We start from the raw sequence: 18,092 nt of genomic DNA, 5'->3' as shown, positions 1-18,092 counted from the left end.
CTCAGGATCCTATTGAGTCTTCCCTCTGTAGTCTAATGTCCCACGTTGCAGCTCTTCTCCCTGTTCTGTAGCTGCACAGCAGCCAAGAGAGCCCAGCTGTGCATGCGCAGTAAGCTGAGCCGCGGGCCCCGTGCTACTGCGTGGCTGTGCTTGCATTCCTACTGCGTGGCCACGCTGCAAGACGAGAAGGAATGCGGCCACAATCTGGAGGGGAGCAACGCTCAGTGACGGGTGATGTCTGAGTAGTGAGGGAAGCCTCAATAGGATCTTGATGCTTCCCTCTCTTAAGCTGAGTATCTGATTTTGATCCCGTGCTTCAGCTTGGGATTGCTTTAAAGTACACCTCACCCGAGGCAAAGCAACCTAAGGTAAGAACAGAGGTATGTTTATGTTGGATCCACATACCTCTGTGTGTTGTCCATTCCCACCAGTGTCCATAATCACTCCTTGAAAAATGAGAGCATTGCTACTGAAGTCCAACTTTCAGCCAGGACTTGCTGCAATGTTCCCTCCTGTCGCCCTCCCATTCCCTCCTCTTCCCAGCCCCATTCACTCCCAGGAGACATCAGGAAGGGGATTTAGCATTAGACCAATCAGGTATTGTTAGGTGACCCATGTGGGACACTGATGAAAATACTGAGCAGACTCCACATAGAATATCAGTAATCTCTTAATATAAAGTTTGCTTATCTGGAGCCAACAACCAAATGAACAGCGTGAAATCCATAGAAACTTCCTAAAAATCCTAACATTACAGCAGTAATCCATCTACACATCAATCAAGGTGTTCAGAAAGCCGAGTTATCTTTTTCATGGTATGTAATCTTGTATTTCTGGAAAAGTCTTGGAAAGCGTAGACTCACCATCGTACGTGAATGGCGCTGGGTGGAAGGGACTGCTGAAGAAGGGTTTTTCCTATTAGATCCAGTTCTTCTAGAGCCTTACTACTAGTGGTAGGGGGTGTAGAGGTCTTCTCACTTTCAGCAGAGTCCACAGTCGCTTCTGAAGACTGAATAAAAATACAAGAGATAGCAAATGAAGTTTAACCTCGCTTTACAGTTATGTATATTGTTGACTTCAACTTGAAATGTATAGCTTTTCTGATTAAATCTTTTCAGAGAGAGATCTGTTGGCCGCCATAAACTGCAGGCCAATTCCCGATTGATTTTAGCATTAAATCTTTCAGGAATGGGCTTAGTGACGACGACTCGTTGCCCCCGGCTACATCCCTCTCAAATGTACATGTGCACCCAAATGCCCATGCATTAATACTTCACCTGTCTGACGCTGTTTCCGCACTCTTGTTCCTCATTTTTGTCCCCGTGGTTGCCAGCGTACTGTACGTGGGGCACCGGGGTAGGGAGGTACAAGTACATTTAGGGGGATACGCCAGGGGTCTTCATCACGCTCATCATTTGCGATTATCTCACTCCGTTACCACTGCACACCCGATCGACCACGTCGACTCGATATTTTCCAGCATGTCCGATCGATACATGCAACCAATTTCTGTCCCAATTTGGTTGAACTGTCGATCGAGCATGCTCTTGGCAGCACCGATTTTCATGAGATTCGATCGGCTGCCAGGTCTACAGATGTATGGCCACCTTAAGACTGACAACTATGCATAACAGAGGGAGCAGTTACCTGAAAGCTGTTCCATGAAGAATTTTCGGGGGGTGGAGCAGGAGGCGCAGGGTCATTTAAACCTGGAATGGAGAATTAAATCAAGCATGAGGAAAGGGTGACTTTAAAGAAAAGTTCATCCAGTTCCATCTGGTTTAGTTTTGGTGGCAACTGGTGGGCTGAAGATTTGTCAAACTTCTAATAGCTCTTGCAAAACTTCAAAATGTCCTACAAGGAGTAAAGTGGACATCCCATACCAAGGCTCCTGATCTTCATGTCTGCGCACCTGTACAGCAGCAGCCCCGTAGCACTATTTCAAGATGAACGCCAGGAACAAAACTGTGCCTGTTAGGGGCATAACTACAAATGTAAACTTTGATGCGCCCTCCCCCCAACATTCACACCCTTTCCCCCATAGTGACCAGGCCAGGAGGCAGTTGTGAAGGATGATGGTGGTGTCCAATCAAAATTTACTGAAGACTTCCGAGGAATACTACGATACATACACGAATTGTCTTGCACTCACTATGGGATCAAACCATATGTCTTTAAAGTGCATTAGCAGAAAAAAAAAAGGGGGTGACGCCCCTATAAAACATATACATGCAAAAGCTCTATTAAATTCTTTATTGTTTCATCTAAAATGGAAAGTCAGCATTTTGGAACCACGTAGGGTCCCTTTATCAAGGCAATACGTCCTCTAGGCAACCATCTGTTCGCCACAGCACTAGCAAATGTTTGCTAAGTAGAATCGGGTGAGACACCTCTAAGCACTCAGATTTAGGCTGGTTTCACAGTGGGACGTTACAGGCGCACGTTAGAGCAGCCTGTAACGCAGCCCACCGCACAGTAATGAAAAATCAATGGGCTGTTCACAGTGCGGACGTTGCGTTACATTGTAACGCTGCGTCACAAGGCAACGTACTGCATGCAGTACTTTGGACTCGGCTGAGCCGCGTTAGACTGCTTGCACATGCTCAGTAATGTTGGGGAGAAGCGGAGAGCGGCCAGGCACATGGCTAATTAATATGCACTGCACGTTATGACGTGCAGAGTTTACTTCCTGGAGCAGCCGCTCTGTGCGGCGATTGGCCGGCGGGACCACGTGATGCCGCATGCGCACAAGAGTGCGCATCACTGACGCCAGAGTGAGCTGCACAACGCGGCTCACTCTGACGTCCAGATCCAGCACCACCAGGCGTTGAGTTAGGGGGACGTTATGCGACCTTAACGCCCCCTCTAACGCAACGTCCTGGTGTGAAATTAGCCTTAGTGATGTGCACTGAGTGAGTGGCCGCAGCTCAGTGCACATCACCGTGGCGGACAGATGGTTGCCTAGAGCACGAATTGTTTTGATAAAGGGACTCTACATGATTGAATAGTAACAGGTCCCAGGTGAAAATCATGGCTTGGAGCTCATCCAAAAAAAGGATAACAGAAATACAAGTCCTTGCTTGCTTGGTTTTAAGGCCCAGTCACTTTCTAATCTATGGATTCCAGGTAGAGGTTATTTAGGTTTATAGGAAACAATTTTATCAGAGAAGCTTAAGTGGCATATGGAAAACCCGACCCCTGACATCACAGATGATCAGCCATACAGCTCCTTACCTAGGGACATGAGCTCATCATCCAACAGAGACAAAGATGTGGATACGGGACCACCAGAGGAGAATGGCAGGGGCTGGGATGGTGCAGAAGGGTAAGAAGGTGCAGCTGCAGACATCATATCCAATCCTGAGAGATCCAGCAGGGCAGAAGAGCTGGCTGAGAGAAGACAACATTCATCTAAAGACCCCACATTATTAAAAGGAGAGCTGTTGCAGAGGTTTTATATTAAAAGTAGGTGATCTTGAAAGGCTGTAGAACATCTATATACATATCAAATATTAGAAGGAGAAACACGGAGCACAAGATACTATTCATATGTCTCACATTAGAAATCAAAGACTTACTGATTTACTATCCTTGTCCTTCAGATACGATTTTTAGGTAATACTAGCGGATTGGCTTATAATTAACGAATAGCCAAGATCCCAATATATAATCTCTCGCACTGACTATGGCAATAATACCTGGGCTGTGGCATCTTGAGCACCTGACATCCAAGGGTATCCCAGCTAGATATCCAAGGTACAGAGAGACACACACATGTACGTACATCAGGAAATTCCATAAACTGATCAGGTGGACATCACCCTCTCAAACTGCTAGGTTTCAGATTGTAGTAGTAAAAAACTCACACTATGCTGCCAATTTGAGCGATTCACTGTAGACGTGCTGTGATTGGAAAACTGTTCCCTATGAACTGTCTCGCTGGCTTCCCTTAAAGTGTACCTGAGGTGGGCTATTTAAAAGATTTTATACTTACCCGGGGATTCCTCCAGCCCCATGAGCACTGATGTGTCCCTTGCCGTCTTCCCGAGTGCCTTAGTTCTCCTAGTATCTGTCCCGGTAATCTGGTTCAGTCGTGCCAGTCAGATGTTCTGCGCATGCGCGACTGAGCCAGAAAAGCGGGACCGATACCAGGTGAACGGAGGTATCTGGGAGGACGCCAAGGGACGCATCGGTGCTCATGGGGCTGGAGGAAGCCCCGGGTAAGTATAAAATCTTTTAAATAGCCCATGTCAGGTAGACTTTAACCATAATAGCTCCCAAAACTTTATTCAGCACTGCTCTCTGTGGACAGTGCTTTATCATTCCCACTCTCTCAACCACCTCTCTCCAGCTATTGCCACCTCTTCATACATCGTTCTCTGTCACATGACACCAAACTCCAGCAGCAGCAACAGTTGGCAAAAAGACCCCATCTAGGTCAGTACTTTCTGTTTTTTATACTTTCACAGGCCAGGCAAAATTGTTACACAAAGTTTATTAAATAATATACCTAAAAAAAAGTGGAATGCAGTATTTATCTTTTCTCACCTGGGACATTGCTGGAAGAAGTTTCTCCGTTCACTTCCTCACCTTTAACCAGCTGGCGGTATGTATTGATGACTTGCGTTAAGCTATCGTTGGCTTGTAAGATTTCCGCTGGGAAAAAAATAATAATAAACAGTTACCAAAGAAAATCATTTATAGCCTAGGTTCTCAACAGGTGGTACACATGTGCCCCTGGGGGTACTTGGTTTCAGCGGGTATTTCAACTTGTAATGAATCTAGAACGGTTTTGTATTTTAAAAAATAATCATTTATTAAAAACCATGAAGGAATGTTTGAAAAGCATTTATACAGAAATATGAAGTACCCCTAACAAATATATATCTGTCAGGGGGTACTTGTGATGATGTTATTCACAACAGGGGGGCACTCTGCAAACACTGTTTATTATAAAAGGGTACACATGATGTAATAATGTTGAGAAACACCGATTTATAATACAGATATCCCCGGTTAATGAACGGGATAGGGACTGTAGGTTTGTTCTTAACCTGAATCTGTTCTTAAAGGGGTTCTGTGGCCCTTTTTCAAAATGCAATTTAAATGAACAGATATGTTCCTTTCACAAGTACTAATCTTTTTTTCCCTTTCTCCTGTAAAAACAGCTGTGCTGTCTCTCTCCTGCTTCTTTCTAATTATTAATCTAGACGAATATTGTGCTGCAGGAAGAGGCAGACAATACAGCAGCTGTTCCTCCCTGCTCTCAGCCTCTCCCTACCCCTGTTGCACGTCATCTGATGAATCATCCCTGACCTTTCTTCAAGCTCCAGACCAGACAGCAGGGGAAGGGAGATCTGCCTCCTGTGGCTTCAGCTCAGCTCATCTCATCTCATCTCTCAGCTCACAGTAGTACAGGGAAAACTGTATACTGACCCGGAAGCACTTTACATTGCAGCCATCTTGCCCAAAGGTTTAAACATTATATTTTATTAATTAAGTTATTTATTGGCAGCGCGAGCGGCAAAAATGGGAGAAATTAAGAGGGGGAATAATGGGGGAAACAGTAATATATTTATTTTAATGTGCTGTAAATTCACCACAGTGAAAAATGTGCCATCTGTGTCCCCTGTACATCCTCTGTGCAACCCTATTCCTCCAGTGTCCCCCCTCTGTTCCCCGTGCCTCCAGTGTCCCCCTCTGTCCCCCCTTGCCTCCAGTATCCCCTCTCTGTGCCACCTCTGTTTCCCTGTGCCTCCAGTGTCCCCCTCTGTTCCCCCTTGCCTCCAGTATCCCCTCTCTGTGCCACCTCTGTTTCCCTGTGCCTCCAGTGCCCCCCTCTGTTCCCGCTTGCCTCCAGTATCCCCTCTCTGTGCCACCTCTGTTTCCCTGTGCCTCCAGTGCCCCCCTCTGTTCCCCCTTGCCTCCAGTATCCCCTCTCTGTGCCACCTCTGTTCCCCGTGCCTCCAGTGTCCCTCTCTGTGTCACCTCTGTCCCCCCTTGCCTCCAGTATCCCCTCTCTGTGCCACCTCTGTTTCCCTGTGCCTCCAGTGTCCCCCTCTGTGTCACCTCTGTTCCCCCTTGCCTCCAGTGTTCCCCCTCTGTGCCACCTTTGTTCCCCGTGCCTCCAGTGTTCCCCCTCTGTGTCCCCTCTGTTCCCCCTTGCCTCCAGTATCCCCTCTCCGTGCCACCTCTGTTTCCCTGTGCCTCCAGTGTCCCCCTCTGTGTCACCTCTGTTCCCCCTTGCCTCCAGTGTTCCCCCTCTGTGCCACCTTTGTTGCCCGTGCCTCCAGTGTCCCCTCTGTTTCCCCTTGCCTCCAGTGTCCCTCCTCTGTACCTCCCTTCTAATTTCTAACCCCCTCCCCCCACACTGTAACCTATGTCCCCTTTTTCCCTCAATATCCCCACTGTGCCACCTCTGTTTCCACTGTGCCACCCTCTCCCCCTTTGTCCCGGCGCTGTGTCACAGATTGGCTTTAAAATATTTATATAAAACTCCAAAATCGCTATACAGTATGCTGTGGCAGATTGGTCAAGACCAGTCCACAAAAAAACTGTAACAGAACTGGTGCAGAAATGGAGGAGATGCCCACATCACCGATTCTGATTCTCTCACCGACTGTTCTCTTTCTGCTTTGTATCATATTTACTCCAACTTTGTGCTGGTTTTAAAACTCTACCCCACTGTATTAGTATGATTGTTGAGACGACACACACAGCATTGCTGCGGTTTCTAAGTACGTCTCTTAACAGTGGGCAATCACAGGTACTGCGAACTCTGATAAATAAAGAATATTGCACAGAAGTGCTACCTAAAGCCTCATCATTGTCTTCTGTGTCACTGGCCAAGCGGAAAAGGGTCGGCCTCATCTTTTCACATCGCTGGTACAGCTCCTGCCAAAAAAACACAAGTCACAACATAAGACACGGATAACTGGACCTGAAGATTGGTTTAAATAATATGGCTGCTGCCTATAAGGCTAATGATTACAGAGCTCTTCTGTTCTGTAAGTATATAGGATCTCTTAATATCTCCCTATGCAATCATAATTGTGTGAAAAAAATGAATTGTCCTCATTTATGTATTTTACATTTAAAGCAGAACTGAATTCTTGAAAAGGAGACAAGGAGAACACAGAGAAATTAACCGTGTGTGTTTATAGAGAACAGCCCATCTAATTCTCCCTTCTCGGCAAGTAATGAGACAGTGTAATTTGAGCTGTCTGCTGACTCTGAGCTAACATGTAAACACAGGAAGTTAAACCTTTCTGTGCTCCCAGGATACCAGGAAGTAACCACTCTGCAGCATCTCAGTAGTACTGTAGTACTGTAAGCTGTAACAAGGAAATGTTTTTTTCTTTAGTTTATTATGCTGTTGCTTATCTTTTAGAGCAGAGAGGAAGTCCTGAGTTCAGGTGCGCTTTAAAGGTGATCACAAAGTCAATTATTAAGGAAATATTGCAGGGAAACTGAGCTATGCTGACACACGGTTCGGCTATAGTCAATATATCAAGGTGTACTGTTCTATGTAGAGGGGAGGAGGGATGACAGGGTGGTGCAGAAGCAAGTGGCATGCATAAAAGAAGGCAAGTACGAGCATCATGGGCTTGTTTACAGCTGCCTTGATGGATCCCTTAACAATGTTGTGAAGCAGATGTACACATTCTGGATTCTTGGCCAAGACACCACCGTATAATTGCCTTGGCCAGTGGTTACATAGTGTGTGTTTGGTGCTTAAAGTGAAACCGTAACCAAGAATTAAACTTTATCCCAATCAGTAGCTGATCCCCCCCCCCCCCCCTTTTCCATGAGAAATCTATCCCTTTTCACAAACATCATCAGGGGGGCTCTGTATGGCTGATATTGTGGTGAAACCCCTCCCACAGTGTGATGTCAGGACCATTCTGATATCACACTGTGGGAGCCTTGTTGCATTGTGGGAAATAACAGCTGTTTACAGCTGTTCCAACTGCCAAAAAAGCAAGCAGTATCTCCTTCCAGTCACATCACCTGCCAGCAGTAAAAAGGTCACCATGTGGTAAATGTCAGAATGAAAATCAGGTAGAGGAAAGATATTACAATGGGAAACCACTGACAATTATTTATACATAATTATTGTAAAATTGAAGCCCTTTTTTATTAGATGATTTTCACTGGAGTTCCTCTTTAAAGTATACCTGAGACGCTGACAACGCAAGATTTGATACTTACCCGGGGTTTCCTCCAGCCTCATAAGCATGGATGCATCCCTCGCCGTCCTCCCACGTGCCTCAGTTCAGCTGAAATCAGCCTCAGTAACTGGCTAAGTCACTTCAATCGGGGTCTTCTGCGCATGCGAGGGAGGATGACACTTCTACACTTGGGGGGAAACCGGCCAGGGGTCCGCTGCGATATCGAATGCATTGGGTCAGGTGACATGCTGGGAGCCGTGCATGGATGCCGGAAAGCTGCTGGGAGCTGCAGAATGTGTAGAAGACAGTGCACAGAGGATCGGTAAGTAGCTTCAACTCCAAGTTAAGCCTTGTTATCCCCCTCAGGCATGCCAGTTAGTTGAGACTTCCGGTTTCCTGAGTTTCGGATAATGGGGACTTTGCTGTATCACTGTCCCGAAGGATCCAGTTGGATTCTTACGCAGTATTACGGGACACTTGTGCACACACTAGATTTCAGGGCTGGGGGGTCGGAGTTTGAGTCGGAGCAATTTTGGGTACCCGGAGTCGGAGATTTCATAAACTGAGGAGTCGGAAGTCGGATTATTTGTGTACAAAATCCACAGCACTGGTAAGTATTAGACTAAGGAGTCGGAGCCATTTCGGGTACTTGGAGTCGGAGTTGGAGTCAGAGAGTTGATAAACTGAGGAGTCGGAGTCGGAAGATTTTTGTACCGACTCCACAGCCCTGCTAGATTTCCATCCAAGACGGTGCTAAACAGCCACCTCAGGCAAACACTGTGTATACCTTAACCTAAGAGACTGAGACCCCCTATTCACACTGGGAATCGCAAAACGCTAGCAAAATCACAAGCGTTTTACAAAGCGATTTTCACTGTATACTGTTGTGATTCTATAACACTGAAACATAATCACTGCAAAATCGTTTAAAAAATCTGCATGCACCATTTGCAATTTCAGCAAATCGCTAAAGTGAACACCGGCATACACAAAACGTGCGTGCACCAGCCATTGAGAGCGCTACTGAAATCACTAGTAAAATGCTCCAGTGTGAATGAGACATGACTGCTGGTTTATTAATTGACCTGTCAATGATTACCTTCATCAAGTCTTCACTTCCCTCAGAGCAATGGCCGGCCCTGTATGTGCCCAACATGTCACTCAGGAGCTTCACATTATTATTCACTTCCTCTATTGCATTCACACGCTTAGAGATTTTCTCCATGCGCTTCTGGTCCTGTGGAAAACAGAGCGGAACATGAAACCTAGCACAGTACATCCTTTAAGATTCTCACAGGCATCATGGATTTGACAGCTGAAATCAGCACACATCAGTTTGAAGACTTGGAGGGCATCAACTTGTCTTCTGCACCTGACACCGTGTGAGTGACAAGCGGTTGACCTAACTGAGCACCTGAAGTGAGGGTCATATGAAGGCTGCCATATTTATTTACTTTTAAATACCAGTTGAAGACAAATTAAAAAACAAAAGAAAACAGATACTTACCTAAGGGGAGGGAAGGGTCTGGGCTCTATAGAGCCTTCCCGTTCTCCTCCCAATCCCAGCGTGCCCACGCAGGCTCCCCCGTTAGCGTCTATGTCCGTTCAGTCGTAGATTGCCCTCTTCTGGGTTGGGGAAACGTCAGCAGTCTTCGGAAGAACCTGAGTGCTTCCGAAGAATGCCAAAGTCTCCCGCAGCAGGAGATTTAAACCGTGATGCCTGCCAGGGAACAAGGAGACCGGGAGGGCTCTATAAGACCCAGAGCTTTCCCTCTCCTTAGGTATCGGTTTGTTTTCTAACTTCGGCTTCCTAGAATTTAGCATCTGAAAGTGGCACAATGTTTTCTCTGGAAAGAATCAGACCACTAAGTATTGGCAGCCAGTGAGGCCCCCCCCCCCCCCAGTTTAAGCAGCCAGAGAGTGTCCCCCTAGTGTAGATAGCCAGAGCATGCCCCCCCCCCCCCCCCAACAAAAAAATTAAATAAGTTAGGTAGCCAGAGAGTGACCCCAGTGCAGGTAGCCAGAGTATGCCCCTACTCCCCCAGTATAACCAGAGAGGTCCTAAAACAATAGCTAGGTCGGAGAAGTGCTTTTCAGCGCTGCTAGATTTGGGCGCAGCCAGCGCCACCATAGACTGTAATGGGAATCAGTCTATAGCGGCGCTCAGTGAGTAACGTCGGCTCCGTCAAAAGACGGAGCCAAAGTTGCTTAAAAAACACAATAATTCGGCCTCCAGCAATCGATGGATGCCAAAATATTTCATTCCCCCACTATCCATGGTGGCCTGGAGGGGGAATAGTAATTAAAACGGCCCGGACTTGTGCAGAAGCAGGATCAGCCATATACCGCTGTATCCTGCGCCCAAGTCTACCGGCGCCGATTTCAAATGTACTCCCAGAGAGGTCTTAAAACAATAGCTAGGTAGGCAGAGAGTGACCCCCTCCTTTAGAGTTATACCAAATTGCTCACCCCATTATAGGTATCTAGCGAGGCCTTCTCAGTGTAGGTATGCAGGGAGTCCTCCCTCAGTATAGGTAGCTTGAGAGTGCACCTCCCCCCGTTCAGTACAGGTTGCCAAACTCCAATCGGGAGAGTGCACTGCGGAGCTCATAGATCAGTCCCCTCCCCAGGATCCAGCCACATGCTGCAAGTCTTACTCCTGTCCTCTAGGGGGTGCTACATCGCTATGCTAAGGTTGCCCTCCTCTGTTGTCATGTGACAGGTAGTGATCTAAGCATAGTGATGGGGCCCCGGGAGGAGACAGAGAAGATGGGCTACTGCATTGGATGCTGGGGAGGCGAGTGATTCTAGAGCTCTACTGCACTCTCTGCACATGGCCCTCCTAGCGGTCTCCACGAGCGTAGCTCAGGGTTACCGCTAACTGCAGCTAAAAGTGACCCCGAGCTGAACTCGGGAATACTGACCAGGTGGTTAAGACAATGGATTTGTTGTTGGGGCACTGTGGGGAGCCTCCTGCTTCACCTCTGTCTCCACAAGATGATAAATGCAAGTCAAGTAAGCATTAACTGCCACAGACTGGTGGCAAAACCAAACCAGACCAAATTTTCAGAACATAAGCTGTAATATCTGGAATACAATTTTGACATTATGAAATCTATATAACCTCACTGGGGGCAGGACAATATAAAGATAAAATGGGCCTACTGAGGAATATAACATCCCAAAGTCTACATTACATCCCTGAGTCTAGAACCCAACACAGCTTTCTTCAGTCTTGGTATACAATACAACATTGCCGAGTCTAGAACCTGAGTCTAGGTGGGAGACAATATCTGAATACCGTCAGGACTCCTCGGCTGACTGTACACATCTCTTACCTCTTGCACCATTTCTTTAATGAGCTTATTTGCTGCTCTGAGGTCCTCGGGGTGTGTGCTCTTCAGCAGGCGGGCCAACATCTGACAATAAGAAGAAAAAGACTTAATAAATGATCTTGTGTTTGTCCTTCCGGAACAGTTATTAACAGCAGAGTCCCTGGTGTCCTCCACCGGCGGGGGATCACCTGATGCCCGGATACATGTGCTTGCCGGTTGCTAGAGCAACTGGCCAAAAAAAAACCACAATCCTCCTCCATGAATATTCACTGAGCCTGCAGCGATGTCTTGTAGTCTCCCTGCAGCTCCTAGTGGCTTTCCAGGATAAAGCGGATCCGAGATGAAAAACTAACTATAATAAGTAACTTGTCTATACATCTTATCTAAAGTTTACACAGCAAATCTAGCTGCAAACAGCTTTAATAGAATATGATTATTTCTTCCTGTGATACAATGTCAGCAGCCATGTTGTTTGTAAACATTACACAGAGGCAGGCTTAAACCTAATCCCCTCTCCTCCTCCCTCCTCCCCTCTGCCTCTGAAATCTCTGGCTAGTAGCCTCCTCCTCCTCTTGCCCAGACTGAGCTCCCATGAACCCTTGCTACTGTCTGAAAGTGCCTTGGCTCTCTGAAAACCTGTGGGCGTGGCTTGTTTAGTTTATAGGGAATTAAGAGTATTAAATCAAAAACAAAAAAGTATTTGGCTTGAGGAATGCCAGGAAAGCCCTATAAACAATAGGAAAGGAACACAATTATGCAATGAGTAAAAGTTCATCTCGGATCCACTTTAAGCCGGTGTGCCACCTGACCTGCATCAGGTCAGGTGACACGTCAGCTTACATGCACGGAGGATGCCAGAAAGCTGCTAGGAGCTGCAGGGAGACTACAGGACATCGCTGCAGTCTCGGTAAGTATTTTAACGCACCCAAAACCCCCACAAAAACAGTCCCCGTTATCCATTAAGCATGTCTGTTAGTTGAGACTTCCGGTTGCCTGAGTTCTGGATAATGGGGACTTTGCTGTATTTGACATTAAAAGAAACCTGAAGTGAGAGTGATATGGAGGCTGCCATATTTATTCCCTTTTAAACAATAACAGTTGCTTGGCAGTCCTGCTAATCTCTTTGGCTGCAGTAGTGTCTGAATCACACACCTGAAACATGTGGCTAATTCAGTCAGACCACCTGATCTTTATGCTTGGTCAGGGTCTATGGCTAAAAGTATTTGAGGCACAGGATCAGCAGGATAGCCCGGCAACTGGCATTGTTCAAAAGAAAATAAATATGTCAGCCTCCATATCCCTCAGTTATACTGATATATCTCCTGAAGTATGGGTGGTCTAAATGTAAAAAGCTTTATGACTGTGCTCTGTCAGTCTGCCACTGACATGAAACTGAAATAGAGAAGATTTCCATTAGCTCTCGAAAATGAATGTAATAAATCTACAGAAGGAAAAGCATTAATTAAAAGCCTGTATTGTTGTCAGTGTTGAACAATCACATTTTATAATGGTTGAGGTTAGGGTAAACCTTCACCTTCTTTGGGCCTCTTCTTTAAAATAGACTAAGTGCCTCAACCTTCGAGCAAGAAGAAGAAGTACTTTGCATGAGAAAATGTATGCGTGCTCAAACACCAAGTTTAAGGCCTCTTTTCCACGGACTGTTGAGCTGTGTGCTCAGCAAGCAGTCGCCGGGCAGCAGCAAGCAGTCGCCGGGCAGCAGCAAGCAGTCGCCGGGCAGCAGCAAGCAGTCGCCGGGCAGCAGCAAGCAGTCGCCGGGCAGCAGCAAGCAGTCGCCGGGCAGCAGCAAGCTGTTGCCGGGCAGCAGCAAGCAGTTACCGGGCAGCAGCAAGCAGTTACCGGGCAGCAGCAAGCAGTTACCGGGCAGCAGCGAGCAGTTACCGGGCAGCAGCGAGCAGTTACCAGGCAGCAGCGAGCAGTTACCAGGCAGCAGCGAGCAGTTACCAGGCAGCAGCGAGCAGTTACCAGGCAGCAGCGAGCAGTTACCAGGCAGCAGCGAGCAGTTACCAGGCAGCAGCGAGCAGTTACCAGGCAGCAGCGAGCAGTTACCAGGCAGCAGCGAGCAGTTACCAGGCAGCAGCGAGCAGTTACCAGGCAGCAGCGAGCAGTTGTAAGAGTTTGAGAGGCATTTTACTGCCTATCAACTGTCCGTGGTAAAGAGGCCTACCCTAGCAAATCTGGCTTAATTGGCTATTCATGAGGCAATGCTCATGCAAATTTGCTTTTGCATGCCAAACTATGCAGGGTCAAAAAACCAATACCGCAAAGCGGTCGCCCTGCTACATGCCAGTGATGAGCGAAAATGCAAAAATTTGTTTCGACAAATTTTTACCGAATTTTCGTCAATTTCGTTTTGACAGGCAAATTTTCCATCTAATTTTTTCGCGTTAATTTTCGCCTAATGTCAGGCATTTTCACGTTACTTGCGTATTATTGCTGACATTTTCCGCATAAGGGCATTAGCGTCCGCATTCAGAGAAGTTTCTTGCGCATTATTGCGGACATTTTTCTGGATAAACGTCCGCATAGACTGAATTTCCATGTGGATTATTGTGGACATTTTTCCGCATAAGGGCATAAGCATCCGCATACAATGAATTTTCGATGCTGGTCGAAAACGCAAATATTTCTGAAGATTTTCGTGAAAATTCGCCAAAAATGAAAATGGGATTTTCGATGCGAAACTGCTACATGCTACATTAGCACTATCCAGGAGCGCCACAGGGAGGATTCCCAATGCCCCCTTTTTATACAACCAGGGGGACCGCGGGTCCCAGGCTCTCTCACTGCCTGGGAACCACAGCGGCACCCCGGAGGGGGAGGCTAGGTGGTGCAGGCGACCCCCCCAAGCGTGGCCAGCGCCGGGAGAGCCGTCTGCACCCACCTCCCAATATTAGAAACAGGCACTTACCTTAACGTCCATTGCGTTCTGCTACATGCGCATTAACTTGGGGGCACCACATGAGAAAGGAGTGAAGCATGGGTCACCCCGAGCTTTAGAGCTCAGGGCTGGCTCACATACAACACTCCGGGGGGGGGGGGGGGGGGGGGGGAGGACAAGCACAGACAACTCACTCCAGGGCTCACACCGCCGGAGCAAGCCATCCACCACCTGCCTCCAAAGGATACAAACTGCAAAAAATGCTTTCCATGAGAAAATTAATGCGCATGTAGCAGAACGCAATGGACGTTAAGGTAAGTGCCAGTTTTTAATATTGGGAGGTGGGTGCGGACGGCTCTCCATGGCGCTGGCCACACTTGGGGGGGCGGCTGCGCCACCCGGCCTCCCCCTCCGGGGTGCCGCTGTGGTTCCCAGGCAGTGAGAGAGCCTGGGACCCTGCGGTCCTCCCGCTTGTATAAAAAGGGGGGCATTGGGAATCCTCCCTGTGGCGCTCCTGGATAGTGCTAATGTAGCATGAACTTATTCCCGCAGGGCGACCGCTTTGCAGTATTGGTTTTTTGACCCTGCATAGTTTGGCATGCGAAAGCAAATGCATATTTGCATGAGCATTGCCTCATGAATAGCCAATTAGGCCAGATTTGGAAAGCCAGACTTGCTAGAGTTAAACTTGGTGTTTGAGCACGCATACATTTTCTAATGGAAAGCCTAAAGGTGGGTACACACATCAGATAAAAGTCTTTGGAAAATGAAAAATCACAGACCAATGTTACCCCCTTCCATGTAGTATGAGAGCCATACCTACACAGTCTATTCTATTGAGCTGAACTCCCCATCAGATAAATTTTTTTGCAAGATGCTGCACACAAAGATGCTGTACACATGCAACAGATCAGTATCTGCAAAAGATCTGTTCCTGCAAAAAAATCAGTTTCTCCAAAATGCATTCATAGTCTATGATATCTGCAGATCTCATGCTGGGCATACACGCAGGGCAGGGCCGAGGCATAGGCTGGAGAGGCTCCAGCCTCAGGGCGCAGTGTAGGAGAGGGCGCACAATTCATTCAGCTGTCATTCCTAATTGTGTTTGAAGCAGAAAGAAATAAGAAAAGGGGATACATGGCAGTGACTGCAAGCCATATAACTAGATATTAAGGTGTTGGGGAGGTTGTGGGCCCTGTAGCACCTCTTAGTCTAATAGCAATCAGTGAGTGACAGCTGGGGTGGCAGGGATGAAGGGGCGCACTTTGGTGTCTCGGGTGCTGGAGGACCTTGTCCCGCCTCTGCATACACGGTATGTTTTCTACCATGTAATCGAGCCGCTGATGGCTCGATTGATAATTTCCGACGTGCCCGATACCCCGCCGGATCGATTCTGCGCTGGATACCGGCGGGCAGGACAAAAGAAGAAACGAGTGGAAAATAAGAAAGTGCTCGCGGGGACGAGCGGGAATCGATCCGGGCACCCGCGGGGACAAGCGGGAATCGAGCCAGTGGCGTATGCTACGACGCGGGTCGGCTAGTTCCACCTAATCAGGCAATTCTTTGTGCAGGTGAGATATGAAGGTGACACCTCAATTGGAACACATTTCTGATCAGAGTTCCCACCAGAAATAAAGCCTCAAGCTGATCCTCCTCAGATTGTAAAGAAACATGAAAGTGGCTCCTTTTCACTGGATCTAAACTGATAATCACCTTAGATTTCTCATCGTCATCAAAGATAGCATTCTTCGGCCGTGGAGGTGGAGGAGGTATCATGGCGTCTGCAGGCAGTTTGGGGTCTTCCTTTAAAATTCCTACAAAGAAGTCGTCAGTGATTTTAATTAGATACAGAACAATGGCTTTTTTTGAATGTAGAAGAATATTCATAGGTTTGGTGGTGTTACACTGTGCCATTTATTTGTAAAGGCATCTGCCTAAATGTAGAGATGTCCCTCTCAGTTTGGCATATTCTTGCCACATACACTGCCTACAATACAGGCGTGCATCTCACATAGGCTGCTAAAAGTGTAACTATAGTCCGAATTAACCCCTCCCTACATTAGATTTCCAAACTAGTTTACGTACTACAAAAAAAAAAAAAAGCCTGCTGTATAATGAAGCTACCAGAAATGGTTCATAAGATTACTTTCCCTTTGCTCTAGACCTCAGGTTCTCAACACCGGTTACCCCTGGGGGTACCTAGGTACTTGAACTGTCATGTTACGTCTACTACAGCGTGTTTGGGGATTAAGGACCTTTTAAAGTGAACCAGAGACAATGCACCCTCATGTATTTTACCATATACTGTATATCAGTGGGAACATTAGAGAAAACACCTACCCTACTCTCTGCTTCATCCTTCACTGCTTAACCTGCTTATTATCCCTGACTGAGCATTCAGTCTGGCTTTGCTTAGGAATCATTATGGCTGAGTCATTATAGCAGAGCCAGAAGGGGGCAGGCTTGGGCTTGAAAAGACATCAGAGAAGACAGACTCAGCTATAATGATTCCTGAGCAAAGCCAGACTGAATGTTCAGTCTGGGATTTTATCAGGGCTGATTAGAAGCAAGCTGAGCAGTGAAGGATGAAACAGAGAGCAGGCTAGGTGTTTTCTCTAATGTTCCCACTGATATATATGGTGAAATACATGAGGGTGCTTCGTCTCTGGTTCACTTTAACACCTGCCACTGCGTCACCGCGTGTTCCGCTTTCGTGCCACAAGGGCCATGCAAGTCTATGGAGGCTTGTACACTTACTTCTTAGGTGTAAAACCGGCCTAAAATAAAGGATAATCTATAAGATGACAGACAAACCTAAATACATTTTTAGTTTATTAAACGTATTAGGGAATGTTTGAATACGCCTAATACATACAGTGGTTTGCAAAAGTATTTGGCCCCCTTGAAGTTTTCCACATTTTGTCACATACCTGCCACAAACATGAATCAATTGTATTGGAATTTCACGTGAAAGACCAATACAAAGTGGTGTACATGTGAGAAGTGAAACGAAAATCATACATTATTCCAAACTTTTTTTTTACAAATAAATAGCTGCAAAGTGAGGTGTGCGTAATTATTCAGCCCCCGAGTCAATACTTTGTAGAACCACCTTTTGTTGCAATTACAGCTGCCAGTCTTTTAGGGTATGTCTCTACCAGCTTTGCACATCTAGAGACTGAAATCCTTGCCCATTCTTCTTTGCAAAACAGCTCCAGCTCAGTCAGATTAGATGGACAGCGTTTGTGAATAGCAGTTTTCAGATCTTGCCACAGATTCTCGATTGGATTTAGATCTGGACTTTGACTGGGCCATTCTAACACATGGATATGTTTTGTTTTAAACCATTCCATTGTTGCCCCGGCTTTATGTTTAGGGTCATTGTCCTGCTGGAAGGTGAACCTCCGCCCCAGTCTCAAGTCTTTTGCAGTCTCCAAGAGGTTTTCTTCCAAGTTTGCCCTGTATTTGGCTCCATCCATCTTCCCATCAACTCTGACCAGCTTCCCTGTCCCTGCTGAAAAGAACCACCCCCAGAGCATGATGCTGCCACCACTATATTTGACAGTGGGGATGGTGTGTTCAGAGTGATGTGCAGTGTTAGTTTTCCGCCACACATAGCGTTTTGCATTTTGGCCAAAAAGTTCCATTTTGGTCTCATCTGACCAGAGCACCTTCTTCCACATGTTT

The 18,092-nt window shown here is 46.9% G+C and overlaps 1 protein-coding gene across 2 annotated transcripts in view; it reads right to left on the bottom strand.

Annotated features, from left to right (window-relative positions):
* GGA1 (golgi associated, gamma adaptin ear containing, ARF binding protein 1) overlaps positions 1-18,092 on the bottom strand; it is a 468,858-nt gene that overhangs the window by 23,551 nt on the left and 427,215 nt on the right. For both annotated transcript variants that reach the window (XM_068252845.1, XM_068252846.1), the window contains 8 exons: positions 16,119-16,219; positions 11,510-11,590; positions 9,271-9,408; positions 6,813-6,894; positions 4,549-4,656; positions 3,235-3,390; positions 1,648-1,709; positions 864-1,009 (listed from right to left, as the gene is read on the bottom strand). In XM_068252845.1, the coding sequence (XP_068108946.1) occupies positions 864-1,009; positions 1,648-1,709; positions 3,235-3,390; positions 4,549-4,656; positions 6,813-6,894; positions 9,271-9,408; positions 11,510-11,590; positions 16,119-16,219 (874 nt within the window). The remainder of the gene's footprint in view (positions 1-863; positions 1,010-1,647; positions 1,710-3,234; positions 3,391-4,548; positions 4,657-6,812; positions 6,895-9,270; positions 9,409-11,509; positions 11,591-16,118; positions 16,220-18,092) is intronic.

This window comes from Hyperolius riggenbachi, chromosome 9, assembly GCF_040937935.1.
Source record: "Hyperolius riggenbachi isolate aHypRig1 chromosome 9, aHypRig1.pri, whole genome shotgun sequence".
In the NCBI taxonomy this organism is placed as follows: domain Eukaryota; kingdom Metazoa; phylum Chordata; class Amphibia; order Anura; family Hyperoliidae; genus Hyperolius; species Hyperolius riggenbachi.
This window is presented reverse-complemented; position numbering and strand designations above follow the sequence as displayed.